The sequence below is a fragment of the Phocoena sinus genome, chromosome 16 (assembly GCF_008692025.1).
Source record: "Phocoena sinus isolate mPhoSin1 chromosome 16, mPhoSin1.pri, whole genome shotgun sequence".
Classification (NCBI taxonomy): Eukaryota; Metazoa; Chordata; class Mammalia; order Artiodactyla; family Phocoenidae; genus Phocoena; species Phocoena sinus.
This window is the reverse complement of record NC_045778.1, coordinates 19,574,276-19,596,015: the sequence shown is the minus strand read 5'-3', so window position 1 is coordinate 19,596,015 and position 21,740 is coordinate 19,574,276. Positions and strand designations below refer to the sequence as shown.

Sequence of the window (21,740 nt, the reverse complement as noted above, 5' to 3'; positions counted from 1 at the left end):
ATGTGGGATCCTCCCAGACCAGGGCTCAAACCCGTGTCCCCTGCATTAGCAGGCAGATTCTCAACCACTGCGTCACCAGGGAAGCCCCTCATGGCCTTCTTTTACAGATGTGAAGAATAAGGACAAGAGAGGGGGTTCCACTGAGTTAAGGTCACACAGGTTGCTTATTTCAAAACTCCCATTTTCTGATCCACTTATGAGTTTCATCCTCACACCAAGTTTATGTTGTACCTTCTTGTAAGGAGTAATGGTAATAGTCTTTGAACAAAAACACTGATTGAATAAAATATTTGACAACTAACAGGATGATTGTTAATTACTTTAAAAAAAAATAAAACTATTTATTAATAAAACTATTGATTATTATTTACTATAATAAAAATGTGGTTAACCATTTTTCCATCTATGTATTTCATCCACAGCCATTAACTGACTGCCAAACACTGAGTAGATACTAAGATTACAGGCTTGGCAATTTAAAAGATGAGTCAGAGTGTAAATAAAAGATGACAAGAAGTTTCACAGGTACTATAATTAAAATATGTGGAGAAATTAGTGGAAAAAGAGATGAGAGGGGTTTTTATTTTTATGTGTTATTTTTTTTATTGTGCAGTTTAGATTGAGGAGAGTCAGAAAAGATGACTGAGGTGCTTGGACTGAATTTGAGTTATGAATTAAGAAATTTCCTGTTGAAAGAGAACTGATTAGGGCATTCCAAGATAATGGTTTAGTGTTTTGAAAAGCATAGGGAAATCAGCTGGCTGGTGTAGTTGAGGAAATGCAAGTGTTAGTAACAATGGTGCCATTCTTGATAAGTACAGTAATAACTGCTGACATGTCTTGAGCCCTTACTGTTTGCTGTAACTTGTACATCCTTCATCTCTTTATTTCTTACAGTAACCCTCTGATATAATTGCTATATTATCTTCCTTTTATTGGTAAGGAATCTAAAACTTTGAGAGATTAATTGTCCAAGGACACAAAGCCATCAAGCCACAGATTCAAACAATTTTAACTGACTCCACAAACTTCTATGCTACTCTGCTCATTATTTTTAAGATATAAACTTATATAAAACATTAATTTGGGTTTAAGTTACTGCTCATTCAAGTATGGTAGATAAAGTATGAGACTAGACTCAGTTCAGTTTGATCCTACCACTTACTATGTTTCCTCCTGGGGTAAGTATTTAAACTTACTGAGCTTCAGTGTCTTCATGCGCAAATGTGTGAAGAGTTATGGCGAATGGCGTTTGAGGAGATACCTGTAAAATACTTAGCTGTGGCAGACAATGGACAAAGTTGGTTCCCACTCACTGACTTCCGGTTCTACCGCAGCAGGCAGCTGCTTGGGGTGGCATTGTACTTTCCCAAAAGATATGAAAGTTCAAGACACTTGAAATCTTCAACCTATTTCCCTTGTTAGCTAAATCATTCTGTTCTTATAAACTGATTTTTAAAAACCTTATTTCAAATCTCAGAGTTAATTTTTTGTTTATCTTAATTTCACTTTCATAGCACAGACCTTGATTCAGAAAGATTTTCTAGGATACCATGTTAAGAAGTTTTCCTGACATGCCACTCAGTACAGTGGCAGTCTAGAAGATAATTCATTTTTCATTTATGTTCGTCTATTTGTATGTCTTTCATGCCTGAAAAATGTGGACTAGAATCTGTGCCTCTGCTGTGTGTTAAACATAAAATATTTTTAAAGCTATTTCTGTAGAGAGGAACTAATTTAAGGGCATCATAATTCATATTTACCATGAAATAAAGATTTCCCATTTAAAGGGAACTGTGTCATTTTAAAAGGTTGAATAAAATGGCACACATTTAAAAAACAAAAACAAAAAGAAAACATAACAAAATAACAACAAAAACATTTTTTTCTTGCTTTTTAAACTCCATGCAGAGCTCCTCTCTGCCCTGGTAACATTTTGTTTTGACTGTGAATTAGATAAATTTTCATTTGCTTTAAACCTCATGCCTTAGTATTTGAGACTTCCTAGTTTTTGTAAGGTCAGCATCGTGGCCTTCCTAGTTCAAAAGTCTTCTTTTATTTGTACCAACGCAGATTTATATTATGGATGAATGTTTCCAACACATTTTTAACAGCTGTTTATGCAAGATATTGTACAATAAAAGTAACAGATTATTCTATAATTTTTAAAAGAGAACATGGCCCTTTCATAGAATATGAGTTAGAAATATGGGAACAATTTGGGGCAAATCTTCATTTTATGGGTGTGAAAAATAAGGTCTAGAAATGTTATGAGATTTGCCAAAGATTATCCAATCTTTCTTTCCTCTATTTATTCAACAAATAACTTCTGAGCTCCTACTATGTGCAAAGCACTGTGCTGGACGCTATGAGGGATAAATTACATGTGCAAAGTTTCTCTCCCTCAAGGACTGTAAAGTCTAGTGAGAGAGATTTTTCTCTCTTCTTCACCCGCCAACATCTGTCAGTGTCATCCTACCCAGATTACTCATTCAGAGTCCTTAAGTCTATCATCTTCATCCTGACTGATGCTGAAAACTCAGCCTCTGTGCACCAGTGCTGAATCTAATCTTGGAGACAGAGTTTTGGGTGGAGTAGAAATGAAGAGCTTTATTGCTTGGCCAGGCTAAGGGGGCCACAGTGGGCTTGTGCCTCTCAAAACCGTGTGTCCCAACCCAGAGGGATTTGGTGAGGAGGTTTATAGCAATGGTCCAAGGGCAGAGTTGCTGCTAAGGATCAGGGTGTGTGCAGGGCCTGCACTCCTTTAATCTGGCCTCACATGGTCTCCTCACGAGCTTCTCTGGTTCCTTTAATCTGGCCTCAGGTGGTCTCCTGATGAGTTTCTCTGGGTTATCAAACTGTGACCTTCTCTGCGGAACATCTTCCCTTTGGTAGGGGTTTTAGTTCTGCAGAAGAGCTGAAAGATGTTATATGTATCCCTTGAGAGGCAACCAGGGCCCTGCCCCAAGGCTGCACTATTGTTTCTTGACTGCTCCTCCCTTGTCTCTGCATCACATCCCTTCCCTGATTAGCAACTGTTTGAATCTGCCCTTGGGAAATCAGGGCAGCTCATGGAGGCTGGAATCTATCCCCTGGAAACAAGAAACAGGGGACACAGAAAAGCTTCTGTGCCCAGGAGCCCCACAGGATCCTGCTTGGTTTCATGACTGCCATTGCATGAATTTTCACACTTTTCATCTCTCCTGTGGGCTGTTGCTGGAACTGTCTAACTCTTTGGCATGTCTCTGTTCTCAATCTCCTCAAATACATTGTGCAGACTCCAGCCAGACTGATGTGTTTGAAATAAAGATCTGTCTGTCACTCACCTGTTGTGAGTTCCCAAGTTGTGATTGTATAGCCTAAAAAATAAAAGATCCATTAAGGTATCTCATTAATGTTTGATGAGTAAATATAGGGGTAGATCCTGTGGGGCCTTGAACACTATGATCAAGAGTTTGTTCTTAATTCCATTAGCAATGGGAATAGAGTGAAGATTTTCAGAACAAAAAAGGGACAGAATTAGATCTCGATTTTCTTTACTAAACATCTTGAGGGTTGGGATTTTGTTTTTTTCTTGCTCATTATTTTATTCTCAAATAAAAGGTGACTTATGTAAAAGTAGGAACTCATTATACATTTGAATAAACAAAGATATGTTTTAGAACAGTGCTGTTTAATCCATCTTTCTGAGATAAGTATTCTGTATCTGTGCTGTACAGTATAGCAGCCACTAGACACATGTGGCCATTGCTCACTTTAAGAAACTGAGGAATTGAATTTTTAATGTTTAATTTTAATTAATTTACATTTAAATTTGAATAGCCACATATGACCAGTAGCTATCATATTGGACAGCCCAGTATTAGAAAGTTATCCAGCAGGGTCCCAGCAGGAAACAGATGGAACACTCAAATTCAGATAACTCAAGAAGAGTTTATTTATAAAGTGACTTTTTCCAAACGTGTGGGCAGCTTTAGGGAACCACATGAGAGAGTGCCGTTAACTGTGATAGTTATATGGGAGCAATGGTGAGGCAGAATTCATGGGAAGACTCATAGTTGAGATTATAAGTCTAGATCACATTGGGACAGTTTTTATAATATTCAATAATAATTTTAATGAGATTTCATTGAATGAAGTCTATACTCAGAACTGTTCTTTTCAATATAGCCTTTCCTGGCAGTTTATTTACTGATGAAGAATGTGATTGCTTTCCCTATGCGGTAATGATCTGTACCGTGTTTTCTGAGTTTTTTTGCCCCCGCCCTTTACTGTAAGTGGTACCTTTTCCATTAGCAGGGCTATGCTGACCTAATGATGGCTTCTGTTAAGGCTTCCTTTGAGGAGCATCTTCTCTTCTGAGCAAATGTAGGCAGGTTCTGACTGTTATCTGTGGTTATGTTTTAATATCCTGCCCTTTTTGTCCCCTACCTCAGCACACAGAATTCACCTTCAGTCCTAGCTCATTGCTTGATGATTTGTTAAGGCTTTGAAAACAGAAGTAATGAGGGCTTTTAAGCAGGATGGGGCTATTTCTCCTTGCTTTATTTATTTTTATGCCATGCGAAAGTAATAAAAAGGCATAAAATGGCTTGACTGAGCCAAATACATCTGGATAAATAGAGCAAGGACCCAGTAAAACTCTGGGGCTGAAAAAAAAAAGAAAGGTGGGGAAGGGAAGCGGAGAGGCAGGGAAGAGAGAAGGGAAAACTATACTTCTTGAAATGATAGTGACTTTCTTTTATTACCTGGAGAACAAAATGTCTTTGACCCAATGAAACCTTTTAAACTAGGGTGAAGCTCTGTGTAGAAATTAGGAAATCATCTTTATAGTCCTTATTTAATCTCTTCATGCTGTCACCCCCTGTCATCCTTTATTAAAGTTTTCTGTGCCATTGCTGTTAGCTCTGCGAAGGTTGACATCTTTTAGTTGTTTGATGAATCACATCACAGAAACTATTGAGGTTTTACGACCAACGCAACAGAAGTCTTTCATATTATTCCTGATGCTTTGTGTGTGTTGGGGGTGGGAAGTGTCTTTTTGTCTGTCCTACTCCTGCCTCCTTTGAACTATCTCTGCTTTTGCGAAGTGGAAAGAGAAAACCAAGAGCTACCAGTGCCTTCAACTGGAGAATAAGGGATAGATTCTTTAGGTAAAATGAGAACCTGTCGTACAGCCCGTTGTGTATCAGTGGCAATCCGAGTAATTGCTACCATTGTTTTATTACCATGACATTCAGAATTTTATTTCTCTTTCCTATTCCTCACTTCCTCTTCTCCCTACTTCCTTCACCAGACACAGTCTCCATCATGCACACATTGCACACTCACTCTCAAAAAGAAAATGTGGTAAAGGACTTAATAGCCCTCTACTGTGTTTCCCCTTAGGAGGTATCTGGAGATGCATGGGGTCAATTTTTGTCTCTCATAGTGCCTGGGCATTGTTATTGGAATTTAGTAGACAGGGGTCCCTGGATGCCACACATCTTGCCGTGTACAGAATGGGCTCAGATGATGGTGACTTTCCAATCATAAATATCATTAATGCTACTGCTGAGAAAAACTAGGTCTAACTGAAGTTTAGGTGGGTACCAACAACCTCAGCTAGTAGATGATTTAGCTGTGCCTTGAGAAGATGCTAAAATCTCTTCCAGAATCTAGTAGGTTCTTAGTAAAACTATCCTGTGTTTTGAATCAAGTTGTTCACTTATAAACTAGTCAACACTATTTAATAAGTTCTATACATGTTACTTTCAGGAATAAAAAAAATTAAGATATACTTGCCAACATCAGGATTTTAACAATATCGTAAAGGTGATGAGCGTGTACAAAACTAAATGAGCATTTTAGGAAATTTTCAAAATGCTATTGGAAAAGGAGAGGTGAGGGTTTACTTCTGAGCAGAGTTGTTGGGGATAACTCTGCATGGAAACCATTGAGAAACAGGTAGGATTTTAATAGGGAGTTATTTTGGGAGACACTTGCTGTAGTCAAAGGTACATTATATGTAAGAACTTGGGAGAAGAGATAGAAATGTATAGAAATATTGTTACTGTAAAGGACAGTACTTGAGAAGAGGTGGCAGAAGATAGGACTAAAAACATAGATTAGGATAGAGAATAGATGGTCTTGAATTTCTTATAAAGGAGTCTTTCCACTTGAAGGTATGGGTTTATGTGTGAGTTTAGCCATTGGGAGTAGTGTATGGCTTGCTGCCTAATGGTCTATACTTTGTTTCAGTGTCCCTCTTCACAGAGTCCATGCTATAAACTCCCTCAGGTATCAGCTGCTTAAAACTTGCCTTCCTGATTTTCAAGTTCTCCTCTAAAGAGCTCTTTCAGTTTATTATTTTAAATGGTAGCAATATTCCTGGAGGTGAATCGCAAAATGATTTTTTTCAATCTCTTTTATATAAGGTATCACTGAAAAAGTATGATTAGATTCAATTCAGTTGTCTCCCACAAAAGTAATATGTAGAAAATACCAACCAAGGTGACTCTCAGTGTGATTAATAGCCTAAAGATTTAGGTTAAGGATATAACAGAGAGAACTGTTCTGCTTAAAGGTGTTGAACAAATTATCTCAAAGAGCCAAAAACAGCGTCCAGTTTTTACTTGAAACAATTTGTTCTTGGAATATTGTCAGCTAAAATTGTGGTCAACTTTTGCAAATTGTATGAATTTGCACTGCATATTTTATTTAGTGTTAGCAAAGCTCCAATATGGCTCTGCATAACTTACACAATACACCATGAAAATGACTTCAGAAACTCCCACAGAAGTTGACAAATTGGGCATCTAATGCTTTTAAGCTAATTGCATGCTTAGTGGTTAAAGAGTCGACTTGTAAAGAGTGAAGATCAGGGTTTCTTGGAGATAATGCTCTGCCTACTGCCATACTGAATGCAGCCCAGCACTATATCATAAATATTACAAAAGCTTAAAGAAGAAAATAATGTGAACTTTAATCAGCATTTGACTTACTCTTAAGTGAAGTACTCATGAATCATATGCAATATCATAGCAGTTTTGAGACCTATTCTTGAATTTTCAAGCTGTTATTTTCAGGAAATTTAGAGAGCAAATTGCTAAGTGATAAAGAGTAATTTGATACCATTGCTTATGCCACTTTTTTTTTCTCCCTTGCAGACTGGAAAAAAGGAAAGGAGTAATACCTTGAATATTGCAATAGAAAACATGTGCAAGAAGACAAGAGACCTTCGCAGACAGGTGAGTGAGGAGAGAAACGTGGAGACAAACACCAAGCAAAAGGAACCTTTTTTTCTTCTTTTTAAATTAATTTAGAACACAAAACAAGAACAATAAATATATACTTTCCACATTTACGTACCTCAGCTGTTTTTGTGGCAAACGTAAGATAGAAGAAAGGGACTTAATATTAGGCAGAGTTACATTCAAATGCTGGCCCTGCCATCATCATCTGTGTGACCTCAGGAACAGATTGCACCTTTCTGAGCCTCTCTGAACCTGTAAAATGGAATTAATAATACACGATAGGGCTGAAATGCCTCTGAGTGCCTGGTACATAGTAAAGTTTTAGAGAATGTTGGTAAATTGATTCTATTACATTAAAAACTGAGTTTATTATCCAAATGCTTAGAGCGAACAGCTAGCAATTCAGAGACCCTACCAATTTCCCCTTCTAACTCTTGCCAGGATGCTTCAAAAGTTAGTTTCTGTTTAAGTTAAGGCTACTTTTAACCTTAGGTCATCAGGAACATAGGATTAGAAAGGATTTCATTAAATAATTTAGAAGTCTAGTGTTATGCCACAAGTTGAAATTTTTTCCTCCAGAAATATGAAGATTTAGCTATTTTCAAAGACCTTTGCTTTCCATTCCTTTCCACTGTTTAATAACCGGAGTTCTTTTTCATGTACAGCTTTAACTTGGTCACTATCAACACATAAAAGTGGGGCAAAAACTTTTCAACCATAAACTATTAATGCAATATATTATTATTAGTTTATTTGTATTATTATTGTAGTTTAATGGGAAGATTTAGTAAAATGGCCTGAGCAATCTTTTAATTCAGAAGTAGATTTGGAAGTGGAATAAATAGGGATCCCCAGCCAGGTAATAATAGCTGTGTAAAAGCACAATTTTGAAGGCTGGGAAAATTCCAATTTCTCAACTTTATGGCCTTAATGGGAATTCTATTTCTACTGTCAGCACTTAAAATCATGGAATGTAAGAGTTGGAAGGAACTTAGCACAACCTGTCTTATGATGCAGATGAGAAAGCAGGTTAGTGTAGTGAGGTGACCCACCTAAGGAGGAGGGGGACTGAACCTACATCCACTCATAACCTACACCCACTTCAGGAACTCTCACCCTCAGGACTGTCCTCCCTGTTAGTTGTACTACTTTCATTCTCTACCTTCTTCAGTATTTCTACCCCATCTGCTCCTCCCCGGACTTGGAAAAGTTGTTACTATGAGCTGTTAACAACTGTGTCTTTTATTCTGGTCTCATCCCTCTAGATTCCCTTCAACAAAGTTATGCACAAAGACCTGATGTACATTTAGACCTCCAAAGCTTTTGGAATAATTATTTTTCTTAAAAAAAAGTTAAAGCAATCCTTTGTGTGTAGGATTACCAGATTTAGCAAATCAAAGTACAGGATGACCAGTTAAATTTGAATTACAGATTAACAGCAAACAAATATTGCATGGGAACATAATTAAGTATAAAATATAGTTGCGTTGATCTGAAATCCAAATTTAACCAAGAATCTTGTATTTCATCTTGCAATCCTACTCTGATTTCCACCTCACATCATCAGTGAGACAGAGAAACAGCAAGGGGGTTACTAATACTTTTCTTCATAGTAAGAGGATGTTTCTAGCTCCTAGAGAACTACTGTGTTCCAGAGTTATGAAAATTCCCTGTGGTTTCACAGGTCACATCTTCATTTTTTTGGTTAAGTACTGCTGCTTAACAAACCACTATAAACAATAGCAACCATTTTACTGTTTCATGATTCCATAGGTTGGCTGGGGTGCAGGTGGGGCTGTTAGTCCATTTCTGTAGTATTTTCACTTGTGGTCTCGTAGGTAGTTCAAATGGTGTCTGGGTTCAGGGCTTAGTATTTGAGGCCTCAGTTCTTCTTTTTCTTTCTCTCCATGTGGTGTCTAATCCCCTAAGGCCCCCATTCATGTGGCTTTTCTCTCTGTCAGGGGAGCCTGGATTTCTTACACATTGGTTCAAGGCTCCAAGAAAGGAGAGATGGAAGTTGACAGGCTTTCTTAGTGCCTGAGCTCCAAAGTCACTAGGATGCTTTTGCCTCTGCATTCTATAGATCAGCATACTACAAACCCTGCTCCAGGTCAACAGGAGGAAGTGAAAGCACTATCTCTTATGGGAAGAGTGGCATGTGTATATGGGAAGATGGGATTGTTAGGAGCTGTCTTTGGAGACATCCATGGTCTTCGGTGTGAGTTGAGGTAGTTGCTTTGATTTGTTCTCAGTATCCTGACTTGCCTTCCCAAGAACTTAATTTTCCATCCTGATGTTTATGCTTGTGGCAATAATACAAACTAGTTTAAACAACATGAGTCATCTCCACCTCTTCTTGCAAAATTTATTAAGCAGTCTGTTTTGAGCATCCTGTATATACTGTACTTTTTACAGAGGAAGGAGAAAGTCCCTATCCTTACAGTGTTTTTCATTGGAATATTTAATGTTCTTTTCTTGTTCTAGATCTGTGTTTGTTTGCTTGTTTTTAGTAGGAAAAAAACAAGCAAACAAAGCCTGTCTCCCTGCTCATTCATCTTAATTCCTTTGCTTACCCATGGCCTGTCCATTGGCAGCACAGAAACATTTTAGCTCAGAGAATCAATGGACTTCATCTGTGAGGAATGAGATAGATTTCTTAAACATAGCTCGGAAAAAGAAAATTATACATTTTGGGGTAATAACATGAATGTCCTACAGGAGATTTACTGTTTTTTTATTTCAAATAAACAATTTGTCTTTTCTTGCTCTGTGATTTCATTGCTTGTTGCACTAGAGAGCAAAGACAAAAGTCCTTGGCATTGTGTTCCAGAATTTCTATAATTTGGCACCAACTTAATCCTCATAATTTTTCTTCTTTTTTTTTTTAGTTTTGCTATAAAATTTATTTATTTTATTTTTTTAACACCTTTATTGGATATAATTGCTTTACGATGGTGTCTTAGTCTCTGCTTTATAACAAAGTGAATCAGTTACACATATACATATATCCCGATATCTCCTCCCACTTGCGTCTCCCTCCCACCCTCCCTATCCCACCCCTCTAGGTGGTTACAAAGCACAGAGCTGATCTGCCTGTTCTATGTGGCTGCTTCCCACTAGCTATTTTACATTTCGTAGTATATATAAGTCCATGCCACTCTCTCAGTTTGTCCCAGCTTACCCTTCCCCCTCCCCGTGTCCTCAAGTCCATTCTCTACGTCTGAGTCTTTATTCCTGTTCTACCCCTAGGTTCTTCAGAAACTAATTTTCTTTTTTTTTAGATTCCATATATATGTGTAAGCATATGGTATTTGTTTTTCTCTTTCTGACTTACTTCACTCTGTATGACAGGTTCTGGGCCCCTCCACCTCGCTACAGATAACTCAATTTCGTTTCTTTTTATGGCTGAGTAATAGTCCATTGTATATATGTGCCACATATTCTTTATCCATTCATCTGTCGATGGACACTTAGGTTGCTTCCATGTCCTGGCTATTGTAAATACAGCTGCAGTGAGCATTGCGGTACACGACTCTTTTTGAATTATGGTTTTCTCAGGGTATATGCCCAGTAGTGGGATTGCTGGGTCATATGGTAGTTCTATTTGTAGTTTTATAAGGAACCTCCATACTGTTCTCCACAGTGGCTGTATCAATTTACATTCCCACCAACAGTGCAAGAGGATTCCCTTTTCTCCACACCCTCTCCAGCATTTATTGTTTGTAGATTTTTTATGATGGCCATTCTGACTGGTGTGAAGTGATACCTCATTGTTGTTTTGCTTTGCATTTCTCTAATGATTAGTGACGTTGAGCATCCTTTCATGTGTTTGTTGGCAATCTGTATATCTTTTTTGGAGAAATGTCTATTTAGGTCTTCTGCCCAGTTTTGGATTGGGTTATTTGTTTTTTTAATAATGAGCTGCATGAGCTGCTTGTAAATTTTGAAGATTAATCCTTTGTCAGTTGCTTCATTTGCAAATGATTTCTCCCATTCTGAGGGTTGTCTTTTTGTCTTGTTTATGATTTCCTTTGCTGTGCAAAAGCTTTTAAGTTTCATTAGGTACCATTTGTTTATATTTGTTTTTATTTCAATTTCTCTGGGAGGTGGGTCAAAAAGGATCTTGCTGTGATGTATGTCATAGAGTGTTCTTCTTATGTTTTCCTCTAAGAGTTTGATAGTGTCTGGCCTTACAATTAGGTCTTTAATCCATTTTGAGTTTACTTTTGTGAATGATGTTAGGGAGTGTTCTAATTTCATTCTTTTACATGTGGCTGTCCAGTTTTCCTAGCACCACTTATTGAAGAGGCTGTCTTTTCTCCATTCTTTAGTCTTGCCTCCTTTATCAAAAATAAGGTGACCATCTGTGTGTGGGTTTATCTCTGGGCTTCCTGTGCTGTTCCATTGATCTATATTTCTGTCTCTGTGCCAGTACCATACAGTCTTGATTACTGTAGGTTTGTAGTATATTCTGAAGTTAGGGAGCCTGATTCTTGCAGCTCCGTATTTCTTTCTCAAGATTGCTTTGGCTATTCGGGATCTTTTGTGTTTCAATACAAATTGTGAAATTTTTTTGTCCTAGTTCTGTGAAAAATGCCATTGGTAGTTTGACAGGGATTGCATTGAATCTGTAGATTGCTTTGGGTAGCATAGTCATTTTCACAATATTTATTCTTCCAATCCAAGAGCATGGTATAGCTCTCCATCTGCGTGTATCATCTTTCATTTGTTTCGTCAGTGTCTTATAGTTTTCTGCATACAGGTCTTTTGTCTCCATAGGTAGGTTTATTCCTAGGTATTATATTCTTTTTGTTGCAAAGGTAAATGGGAGTGTTTACTTAATTTCTCTCTCTGATTTTTCATCATTAGTGTATAGGAATGCAAGAGATTTCTGTGCATTAATTTTGTATCCTGTTACTTTACCAAATTCATTGATTAGCTCTAGTAGTTTTCTGGTAGCATCTTTAGGATTCTCTTTGTATAGTATCATGTCATCTGCAAACAGTGACAGCTTTACTTCTTCTTTTCCAATTTGGATTCCTTTCGTTTTCTTCTCTGATTGCTATGACTAAAACTTCCAAAACTATGTTGAATAATAGTGGTGACAGTGGACAACCTTGTCTTGTTCCTGATCTTAATGGAAATGGTTTCAGTTTTTCACCATTGAGAACGAAGTTGGCTGTGGGTTTGTCATATATGGCCTTTATTATGTTGAGGTATGTTCTCTCTATGCCTATTTTCTGGAGGGTTTTTATCATAAATGGGTGTTGAATTCAGTCAAAAGCTTTTCTGCATCTATTGAGATGATCATATGGTTTTTCTCCTTCAGTTTGTTAATATGGTTTATCACATTTAGTGATTTGTGTAAAGAATCCTTGCATTTCTGGGATAAACCCCACTTGATCATGGTGTATGATCCTTTTAATGTGCTGTTGGATGCTGTTTGCTAGTATTTTGTTGAGGATTTATGCATCTATGTTCATCAGTGATATTGGCCTGTAGTTTTCTTTGTGACATCTTTGTCTGGTTTTGGTATCAGGGTGATGGTGGCCTCATAGAATGAGTTTGGGAGTGTTCCTCCCTCTGCTATTTTTTGGAAGAGTTTGAGAAGGATAGGTGTTAGCTCTTCTCTAAATGATTTTTTTTTTTTTTTTTTTTTCCGGTACACGGGCCTCTCACTGTTGTGGTCTCTCCCGTTGCGGAGCACAGGCTCGGGACGTGCAGGCTTAGAGGCCATGGCTCACGGACCTAGCCGTTCTGCGGCCTGTGGGATCTTCCCAGACCAGGGCAGGAACCCGTGTCCCCTGCATCGGCAGGCGGACTCTCAACCACTGTGCCACCAGGGAAGCCCTTCTCTAAATGTTTGATAGGATTCACCTGTGAAGCCATCTGTTCCTGGGCTTTTGTTTGTTGGAAGATTTTTAATCACAGTTTCACTTTCAGGGCTTGTGATTGGTCTGTTCATATTTTCTACTTCTTCCTGGTTCAGTCTCGGCAGGTTGTGCATTTCTAAGAATTTGTCCATTTCTTCCAGGTTGTCCATTTTATTGGCATAGAGTTCCTTGTAGTAATCTCTCATGATCTTTTGTATTTCTGCCGTGTCAGTTGTTACTTCTCCTTTTTCATTTCTAATTCTATTGATTTGAATCTGCTCCCTTTTTTTCTTGATGAGTCTGGCTAATGGTTTATCAATTTTGTTTATCATCTCAAAGAACCAGCTTTTAGTTTTATTGATCTTTGCTATCATTTCCTTCATTTCTTTTTCATTTATTTATGATCTGATTTTTATGATTTCTTTCCTTCAGCTAACTTTGAGGTTTTTCTGTTCTTCTTTCTCTAATTGCTTTAGGTGCAAGGTTAGGTTGTTTGTTCGAGATGTTTCCTGTTTCTTGAGGTAGGATTGTATTGCTATAAACTTCCCTCTTAGAACTGCTTTTGCTGCATGCCATAGATTTTGGGTCGTTGTGTCTCCATTGTCATTTGTTTTTAGGTATTTTTTAATTTCCTCTTTGATTTCTTCAGTGATCACTTAGTTATTAAGTAGTGTATGTTTAGCCTCCATGTGTCTGTATTTTTTACAGATCTTTTCCTGTAATTGATATCTAGTCTCATAGCGTTGTGGTCGGAAAAGATACTTGATACAATTTCAGTTTTCTTAAATTTACCAAGACTTGATTTGTGACTCAAGATATGATCTATCCTGGAGAATGTTCCATGAGCACTTGAAAAAAATGTGTATTCTGTTGTTTTTGGATGGAATGTCCTATAAATATCAATTAAGTCCATCTTGTTTAATGTATCATTTAAAGCTTGTGTTTCCTTATTTATTTTCATTTTGGATGATCTGTCCATTGGTGAAAGTGGGGTGTTAAAGTCCCCTACTATGAATGTGTTACTGTCAATTTTCCCTTTTATGGCTGTTAGTATTTGCCTTATGTATTGAGGTGCTCCTATGTTGGGTTCATAAGTATTTACAATTGTTATATCTTCTTCTTGCATTGATCCCTTGATCATTATGTAGTGTCCTTCTTTGTCTCTTCAAATATTCTTTATTTTAAAGTCTATTTAGTCTGATACGAGAATTGCTACTCCAGCTTTCTTTTGGTTTCCATTTGCATGAAATACCTTTTTCTATCCCATTACTTTCAGTCTGTATGTGTCTCTAGGTCTGAAGTGGGTCTCTTGTAGACAGCAAATATATGGGTCTTGTTTTTGTATCCATTCAGTTAATCTGTGTCTTTTGGTGGGAGCATTTAGTCCATTTACATTTAAGGTAATTATCGGTATGTATGTTCCTATTCCTATTTTTGTAGTTGTTTTGGGTTCGTTATTGTAGGTCTTTTCCTTCTCGTGTGTTTCTTGCCTAGAGAAGTTCCTTTAGCAGTTGTTGTAAAGATGGTTTGGTGGTGCTGAACTCTCTCAGCTTTTGCTTGTCTGTAAAGGTTTTAATTTCTCCATCAAATCTGAATGAGATCCTTGCTGGGTAGAGTAATCTTAGTTGCAGGTTTTTCTCCTTCATCACTTTAAATATGTACAGCCACTCCCTTCTGGCTTGCAGAGTTTCTGCTGAAAGATCAGCTGTTAACCGTGTGGGGATTCCCTTGTGTGTTATTTGTTGTTTTTCCCTTGCTGCTTTTAATATGCTTTCTTTGTATTTAATTTTTGACAGTTTGATTAATATGTGTCTTGGCATATTTCTCCTTGGATTTATCCTGTATGGGACTTTCTGTGCTTCCTGGACTTGATTAACTATTTCCTTTCCCATATTAGGGAAGTTTTCAACTATAATCTCTTCAAATATTTTCTCAGTCCTTTTCTTTTTCTCTTCTTCTTCTGGAACCCCTATAATTCGAATGTTGGTGCATTTTATGTTTTCCCAGAGGTCTCTGAGACTGTCCTCAGTTCTTTTCATTTTTTTTTCTTTATCCTGCTCTGCAGTAGTTGTTTCCACTATTTTATCTTCCAGGTCACTTACCCGTTTTTCTGCCTCAGTTATTCTGCTATTGATCCCATCTAGAGTATTCTTCATTTCCTTTATTGTGTTGTTCATCATTGTTTGTTTCATCTTTAGTTCTTCTAGGTCCTTGTTAAATGTTTCTTGTATTTATTCTATTTCCAAGATTTTGGATCATCTTCACTCTCATTATTCTGAATTCTTTTTCAGGTAGACTGCCTATTTCCTTTTCATTTGTTAGGTCTGGTGGGTTTTTATCTTGCTCCTTCATCTGCTGTGTGTTTTTCTGTCTTCTCATTTTGCTTATCTTACTGTGTTTGGGGTCTCCTTTTTGCAGGCTGCACGTTCGTAGTTCCCGTTGTTTTTGGTGTCTGTCCCCAGTGGCTAAGGTTGGTTCAGTGGGTTGTGTAGGCTTCCTGGTGGAGGGGACTAGTGCCTGTGTTCTGGTGGATGAGGCTGGATCTTGTCTTTCTGGTGGGCAGGTCCACGTCTGGTGGTGTGTTTTGGGGTGTCTGTGGACTTATTATGATTTTAGGCAGCCTCTTTGCTAATGGGTGGGGTTGTGTTCCTGTCTTGCTAGTTGTTTGGCATAGGATGTCCAGCACTGTAGCTTGCTGGTCGTTGAGTGAAGCTGGGTGCTGGTGTTGAGATGGAGATCTCTGGGAGATTTTTGCCATTTGATATTATGTGCAGCTGGGAGGTCTCTTGTGGACCAGTGTCCTGAAGTTGGCTCTCCCACCTCAGACGCACAGCCCTGACTCCTGGCTGGAGCACCAACAGCCTTTCATCCACACGGCTCAGAATAAAAGGGAGAAAAAGTAGAAAGAAAGAATTAGTAGAAGTAGAAAGAAAGAAAGAAGTAAAGAAAGGAGGGAGGGAGGAAGGAAGGAAGGAGGGAAGGAAAAAAAGAAAGAAGATAAAGTAAGATAACATATAATACATTTATTAAAATAAAAAAATAAGAAAAAAGAAAAAAAATTCTTTAAAACATAGATGGATAGGAGAAATGGTGGAAGCAAAGCTATACAGACAAATTCTCACACAGAAGCATACACATACACACTCACAAAAAGAGGAAAAGGGGAAAAAATCATAAATCTTGCTCTCAAAGTCCAACTCCTCAATTTGGGATGATTCGTTGTCTATTCATGTATTCCACAGATGCAGGGCACATGAAGTTGATTGTGGAGCTTTAATCCGCTGCTTCTGAGGCTGCTAGGAGAGATTTCCCTTTCTCTTCTTTGTTCTCACAGCTCCCAGGGTTCAGCTTTGGATTTGGCCCCGCCTCTGCGTGTAGGTCGCTGGAGGGCGTCTGTCCTTCGCTCAGACAGGACGGGGTTAAAGGAGCAGCTTATTCGGACTTGACATTGCACCAGCCTGAGGTGCGCCGTGCGTTCTCTGGGGTAAATTGCCCCTGGATCCCGGGACCCTGGCAGTGGCGGGCTGCACAGTCTCCCCGGAAGCGGGGTGTGGACAGTGACCTGTGCTGGCACACAGGCTTCTTGGTGGTCGCAGCAGCAGCCTTAGCGTCTCATGCCCATCTGTGTGGTCCGTGCTTTTAGGACGCGGTTCACAGCCCGTCTCTGGAGATACTTTAAGCAGCGCTGTTAATCCCCTCTTCTAGCGCACCAGGAAACAAAGAGGGAAGAAAAAGTCTCTTGCCTCTTCGGCAGGTCCAGACTTTTCCCCGGAATCCCTCCCAGCTAGCCGTGGCGCACTAACCCCCTACAGGCTATGTTCACGCCGCCAGCCCCAGTCCTCTCCCAGCGCTCAGACCGAAGCCCGAGCCTCAACTCCAGGCCCCGCCCGCCCCGGCGGGTGAGCAGACAAGCCTCTCGGGCTGGTGAGTGCCGGTCGGCACCGATCCTCTGTGCGGAAATCTCTCCCCGCTTTTCCCTCTGCACCCCTGTTGCTGCGCTATCTTCCGCGGCTCCGAAGCTTCCCCCCTCCGCCACCTGCAGTCTCTGCCCGCGAAGGGGCTTCCTAGTGTGTGGAAACTTTTCCTCCTTCACAGCTCCATCCCACTGGTGCCGGCCCCGTCCCTATCCTTTTGTCCCTGTTTATTCTTTTTTGTTTTGCCCTACCCACGTACGTGGGGGGTTTCTTGTCTTTTGGGAGGTCTGAGGTCTTCTGCCAGCGTTCAGTGGGTGTTCTGTAGGAGTTGTTCCACGTGTGCATGTATTTCTGGTGTATCTGTGGTGAGGAAGGTGATCTTCGCGTCTTACTCTTCCGCCATCTTCCCGGAAGCTCCCATCCCTATTCTTTTGTCTCTTTTTTCTTTTGCCCTACCCAGGTACGTGGGGAGTTTCTTGCCTTTTGGGAAGTCTGAGGTCTTCTTCCAGCGTTCAGTAGGTGTTCTGTAGGAGTTGTTCCACGTGTAGATGGAGGAAGGTGATCTCCACGTTTTACTCCTCTGCCATCTTGAAGGTCTCCTGTCAGTCCTCATAATTCTTAACGTTCCTTCTCCTTTCACTTTCTTCCTCAGTTCTTCCTGCTTCACACCAGCACACTAACCTGTTCTCTGGCTAGAGTCTACTTGCTATTCACCAAATTTCCCACCACTTCCATACTCACTTCCGGATACACATGCGTCTTTGTATATATGGCTTGTTCAATGTGGTGCCTTTCCTATTTCCCTTACTCTCCCTACCCAACCCCTAAGTGACTGAGGAAGTTCAAGACTAACATAAATGCTATTTCTCCCATGAAACCTTTGCCATTTTTATCAGCTGGACTTATTCTTTTTCTTCCTGGAGCGCTTACAGCATTGGTAGTTGTATTATAGCAGTAATCATATACTGCTTGTCTTTTTCTTCTCTAGTGGATTTTTCTTCACACTGGATTTTAAATCCTTAAAATGATAGTTATGACAACATCTCTCATTTAGCAAATGTTTTCTACCCACTGTAGTCCTTACATTATTGATTTTTATCCCTGGAGCAAGAAATAATGCCATGACTATCTGAACCTCTCAGGTGAGTCAATTTACTGAACATTACCCAGCTAACTGGTAGAGCCAAGGTTTCAGCACAGATCCATCCATCTAAACCCAGCCCACATTTGTAACCACTGTGCCAGGGGCCAGGGATAATGACCTATTCACCTTCAGAACTTCTAGTGTGTAATACACTGATTTTACTATTATAAATTTTTTTCTTCCTGATTATTTATTTTACATGTTTTCAGAATTTCAATTTTCTTGTTCCTTTAATCTCTTTTCTCATTTATTTGAGAACTGCACGCATATTAAAATTCTTAATAAGGAAGATTTTAAACCTTCTTTACTTCATTACAAAATTCAAACAATCAGATATATTCCATTTCTACTGAATTATGCAGAGTGAAACAGATATTTGATTTCACTAAAGGCAGGTTAAAATTTTTATATATATTGAGAAATAATTGTCTATTTCATAAAGGCCATAGTAAAGACTTAAGGTATGTCAAATAAAATAGGATTCTGGTGAAAACAAACAAAGAAACACAACAATTTGATTGATTCTTTAGCTGCTGAGTTGCTGAATTGCTGTACTCATCTCTTTTCCATGTTGGTAGTACCGGTGCCACACTCAGAAAAATGTGTTTAGGTTCTTGTACCTCCTTCTCCTCATTCTTGTCATCAAATAATATTAAGTATCCATAAGATACACATCTCATTAAATTGACACAGTAGGTGTATGCTGAATTAATTATTAGGTGATTTAGTTCCTATTAGTTAATTGAGTTTTGAAAGTCACATTTTGCTCTTTGACTTAAAATTAAAATGGCATTAATAATACACAAATATAAGTTTTATACTTCCCTGAGGGTGATTCTTTTCTAAAACACTTTCTCTTCTTTCCATTCCTCTTTCACACACAGTTTCATTTTTTCTATTCCTTTATTTGGTGGTGGTTAGAGGGTGGGCAGGTCTTTGTTACAGTTTGCACATACAGCCGTCACTTTTGGAATTCCACTGTAGAGAAATATTTTATCTGAGATCCCAAACCACTTTCATCAGTGGTAATGTACAATTGAAATGAAAAAAATTCCATATGAATATGTCAGAACATACAAAGGAAATTACTTAGCATGGCATTCGGGGTCTTCCGTATTTTGTCCCTATGTTCATTTATGGTCTCATCTCATATTTCCTCTTTCATGGTCAGCCATAATACAGGAGATAGCAGAATTAAACCCAGTGGTGTGCAAAGCAGAAGTGGCAAAGTGTGATCACCAATGGGTAGTTTATGTAAGACATCAGAGCCTATTACTTGCTACGCGAACAAACAGCACTAACACCAGATAAATGTGTCTATATTGGATTCCCCTGAAAACAGATCCTGAGACTGGGGCCTTTATTCAGGTTATTTATTTGAGAGGCACTTCCAAGAAGCAAGTGTAAAAGAATATCAAGCATAAGAGAACAGGCAGGGAAGGAGGAAAGGATACGCGATTGAGGTCATCACTATAGGCAACAGTTGCTTAAGGACCTCTGAGAAGTGACGGAATGCCTCCCAGAATTGTCTGACCAATAGATGGAAGCTGGGAATTTTATCCAGTAGCTCCCGTACCCATTGGTTGAGGGTTGCTCCCAGTAGTATTGACTCTCTAGAACTTTGAGGCTGTTTGTGCTTGAGCTGAGAATCTCACAGAGACTTGGAGCAGGCCCTGAGAAAGAATAACAAAAAGAAGCATGGAATGCTTGGGATGTCTTTGGAGGATGTGGAACTGTCCCCACCCCCCAGCAACACTTGAAATCGGAGACTGGTCCAGTGGATGACATGTAAAGTACCAAAGGCCTCTAATGTAGCCTGTAATCATAGCTATGAATGTAATGGTAAATGATCAGGAATCAGTAAGAGAGAGAATCTGGTGAGAAAACTGTGGGTTGGTTGCATTGATTGTGCTGTTTGTTTGCATGGGTTGAAGATGCTTTCAAAGGGAAGGATATTTCCGTGCCTGCTGATGGTTTGCTATCTCTTAAGCGTATCACTCATGTCTAACACAAGTCACCGATTTCTGGCCATTTCCTTCTGTCATCTTTTAATCTTTTTGTCTGAATTTTGTTCTTTTACCTGAAATACCTTTCACTATTTCCATTGTGCCTAATGAGACTCTATTTCAATCTTTTCTCTACCATCACATTCCGGTCACACTAGATACTTGTGATTCTGGAGGATTATAAGGGACCATGTGTTTCCAACCTGACATTTTTCACAATACCTAGCTCTTGGTAGAAATGTAAGGAAATGGTGTTCAGAAATACTTGTTGAATTGAATGAAATCAAATACACAGAAAAGAAGATTCAACACATCCATAATGTGGGTGTTATAATTGTGTTTGGTAGGATAAGTTCATTTGAAGAGCATTGATACAGAGGTTTATTTGAAAGTTTCCCTTTCAGCTGTTGGGTCATTTCCTCTCTTTGTTTCTTGGCCATCATCTCAGCCTCTTTTTAGGTCCTACTCTCCATCTGCATGACTACCATAAGTGGTAATATTTTTTAAGATTTTATTCTTGGACATCTCACTGTGCATCTTCCTCTATATGATTCTCTTCACCTCCTTGGCTTGAATTACCTCCCATGTGTATGCTGGCTTTCAGCCACATATCTCTAGTGTAAATCTCCTCTTAGCCTCCCTTCTATATGTCCTGGTTACAAATGAAGGAAGAAAAGGATAAAGGGGAGGGATGGTCATTGGCAACAGCTCCCCTTCTGAGAGATTTCTTCTACTTTTCTCTCATGTACGTGGAACTAACACAACTTGCATTTCCCAGCACAACTCCTAACTTATGATCTCTTGCCTGACTTCCCTGGTCCACTCTTTATGGACATCAAACAGTTCATTCACTCAAGGTCTACCCCTTGCTTTGTAAACACGTAGCACTCTACACCCTGTCCAAGTAAATGCTCAGTAAATGTTAATTAGTTGCCATTAGTGATTTGCGGTTCTGCATGCTAAGCAGAATCTTTCCTTGGGGATCTTCCTACTGCCTTTGTGAAATTGTTGATAGCCATAAAAATTTCACAGTTCTTCTGAGAAAGCTCCACTGTCTTAGACAAAGGTATTTTTCTCCCCCAAACCTATAATTATTATGGATTTATTATCCTACAATTGTTATAGGAAGAGAGACAGTGCTTTTTTTTTTCATGTAGCTACATCATTTAACCCCTTGAAAATATATTAATTCTAATGTAATCCAAAACTAGAGTAAGTGTCTGCTGGTTTTAAAAAATATTCTAAAATATAATTTTCACAGAAGGCAAGTTACAAATTCCCTGTCTGATACCTAGTCATATCTTTATTACAGAGATTATTAAATTGAGGGAGTTGACCAAAAACTTTGGAGCCATTCATAATCACTGACATTGTTAATGAAACATTTCAAGATACTGTGATCTTTAAGGACTCAATATTATATAAATACAATGCATTAATTTTCCAACTCAGTTTTAAATTTCATAAAATATCTGCTGAGTAGAGTAATTGCCTGATTGTCATTTATAAGCTTACACATAATCTAATTTAAAAGAACTAATTGTAGTAGAATGTTATACTTGTTTAAT

At 38.7% G+C, this 21,740-nt stretch overlaps 1 protein-coding gene across 1 annotated transcript in view; it reads left to right on the top strand.

The window, feature by feature from the left end:
• CTNNA3 (catenin alpha 3) overlaps positions 1-21,740 on the top strand; it is a 1,597,197-nt gene that overhangs the window by 820,537 nt on the left and 754,920 nt on the right. The window contains exon 8 of the mRNA XM_032609210.1: positions 7,149-7,229. Within this exon, the coding sequence (XP_032465101.1) occupies positions 7,149-7,229 (81 nt within the window). The remainder of the gene's footprint in view (positions 1-7,148; positions 7,230-21,740) is intronic.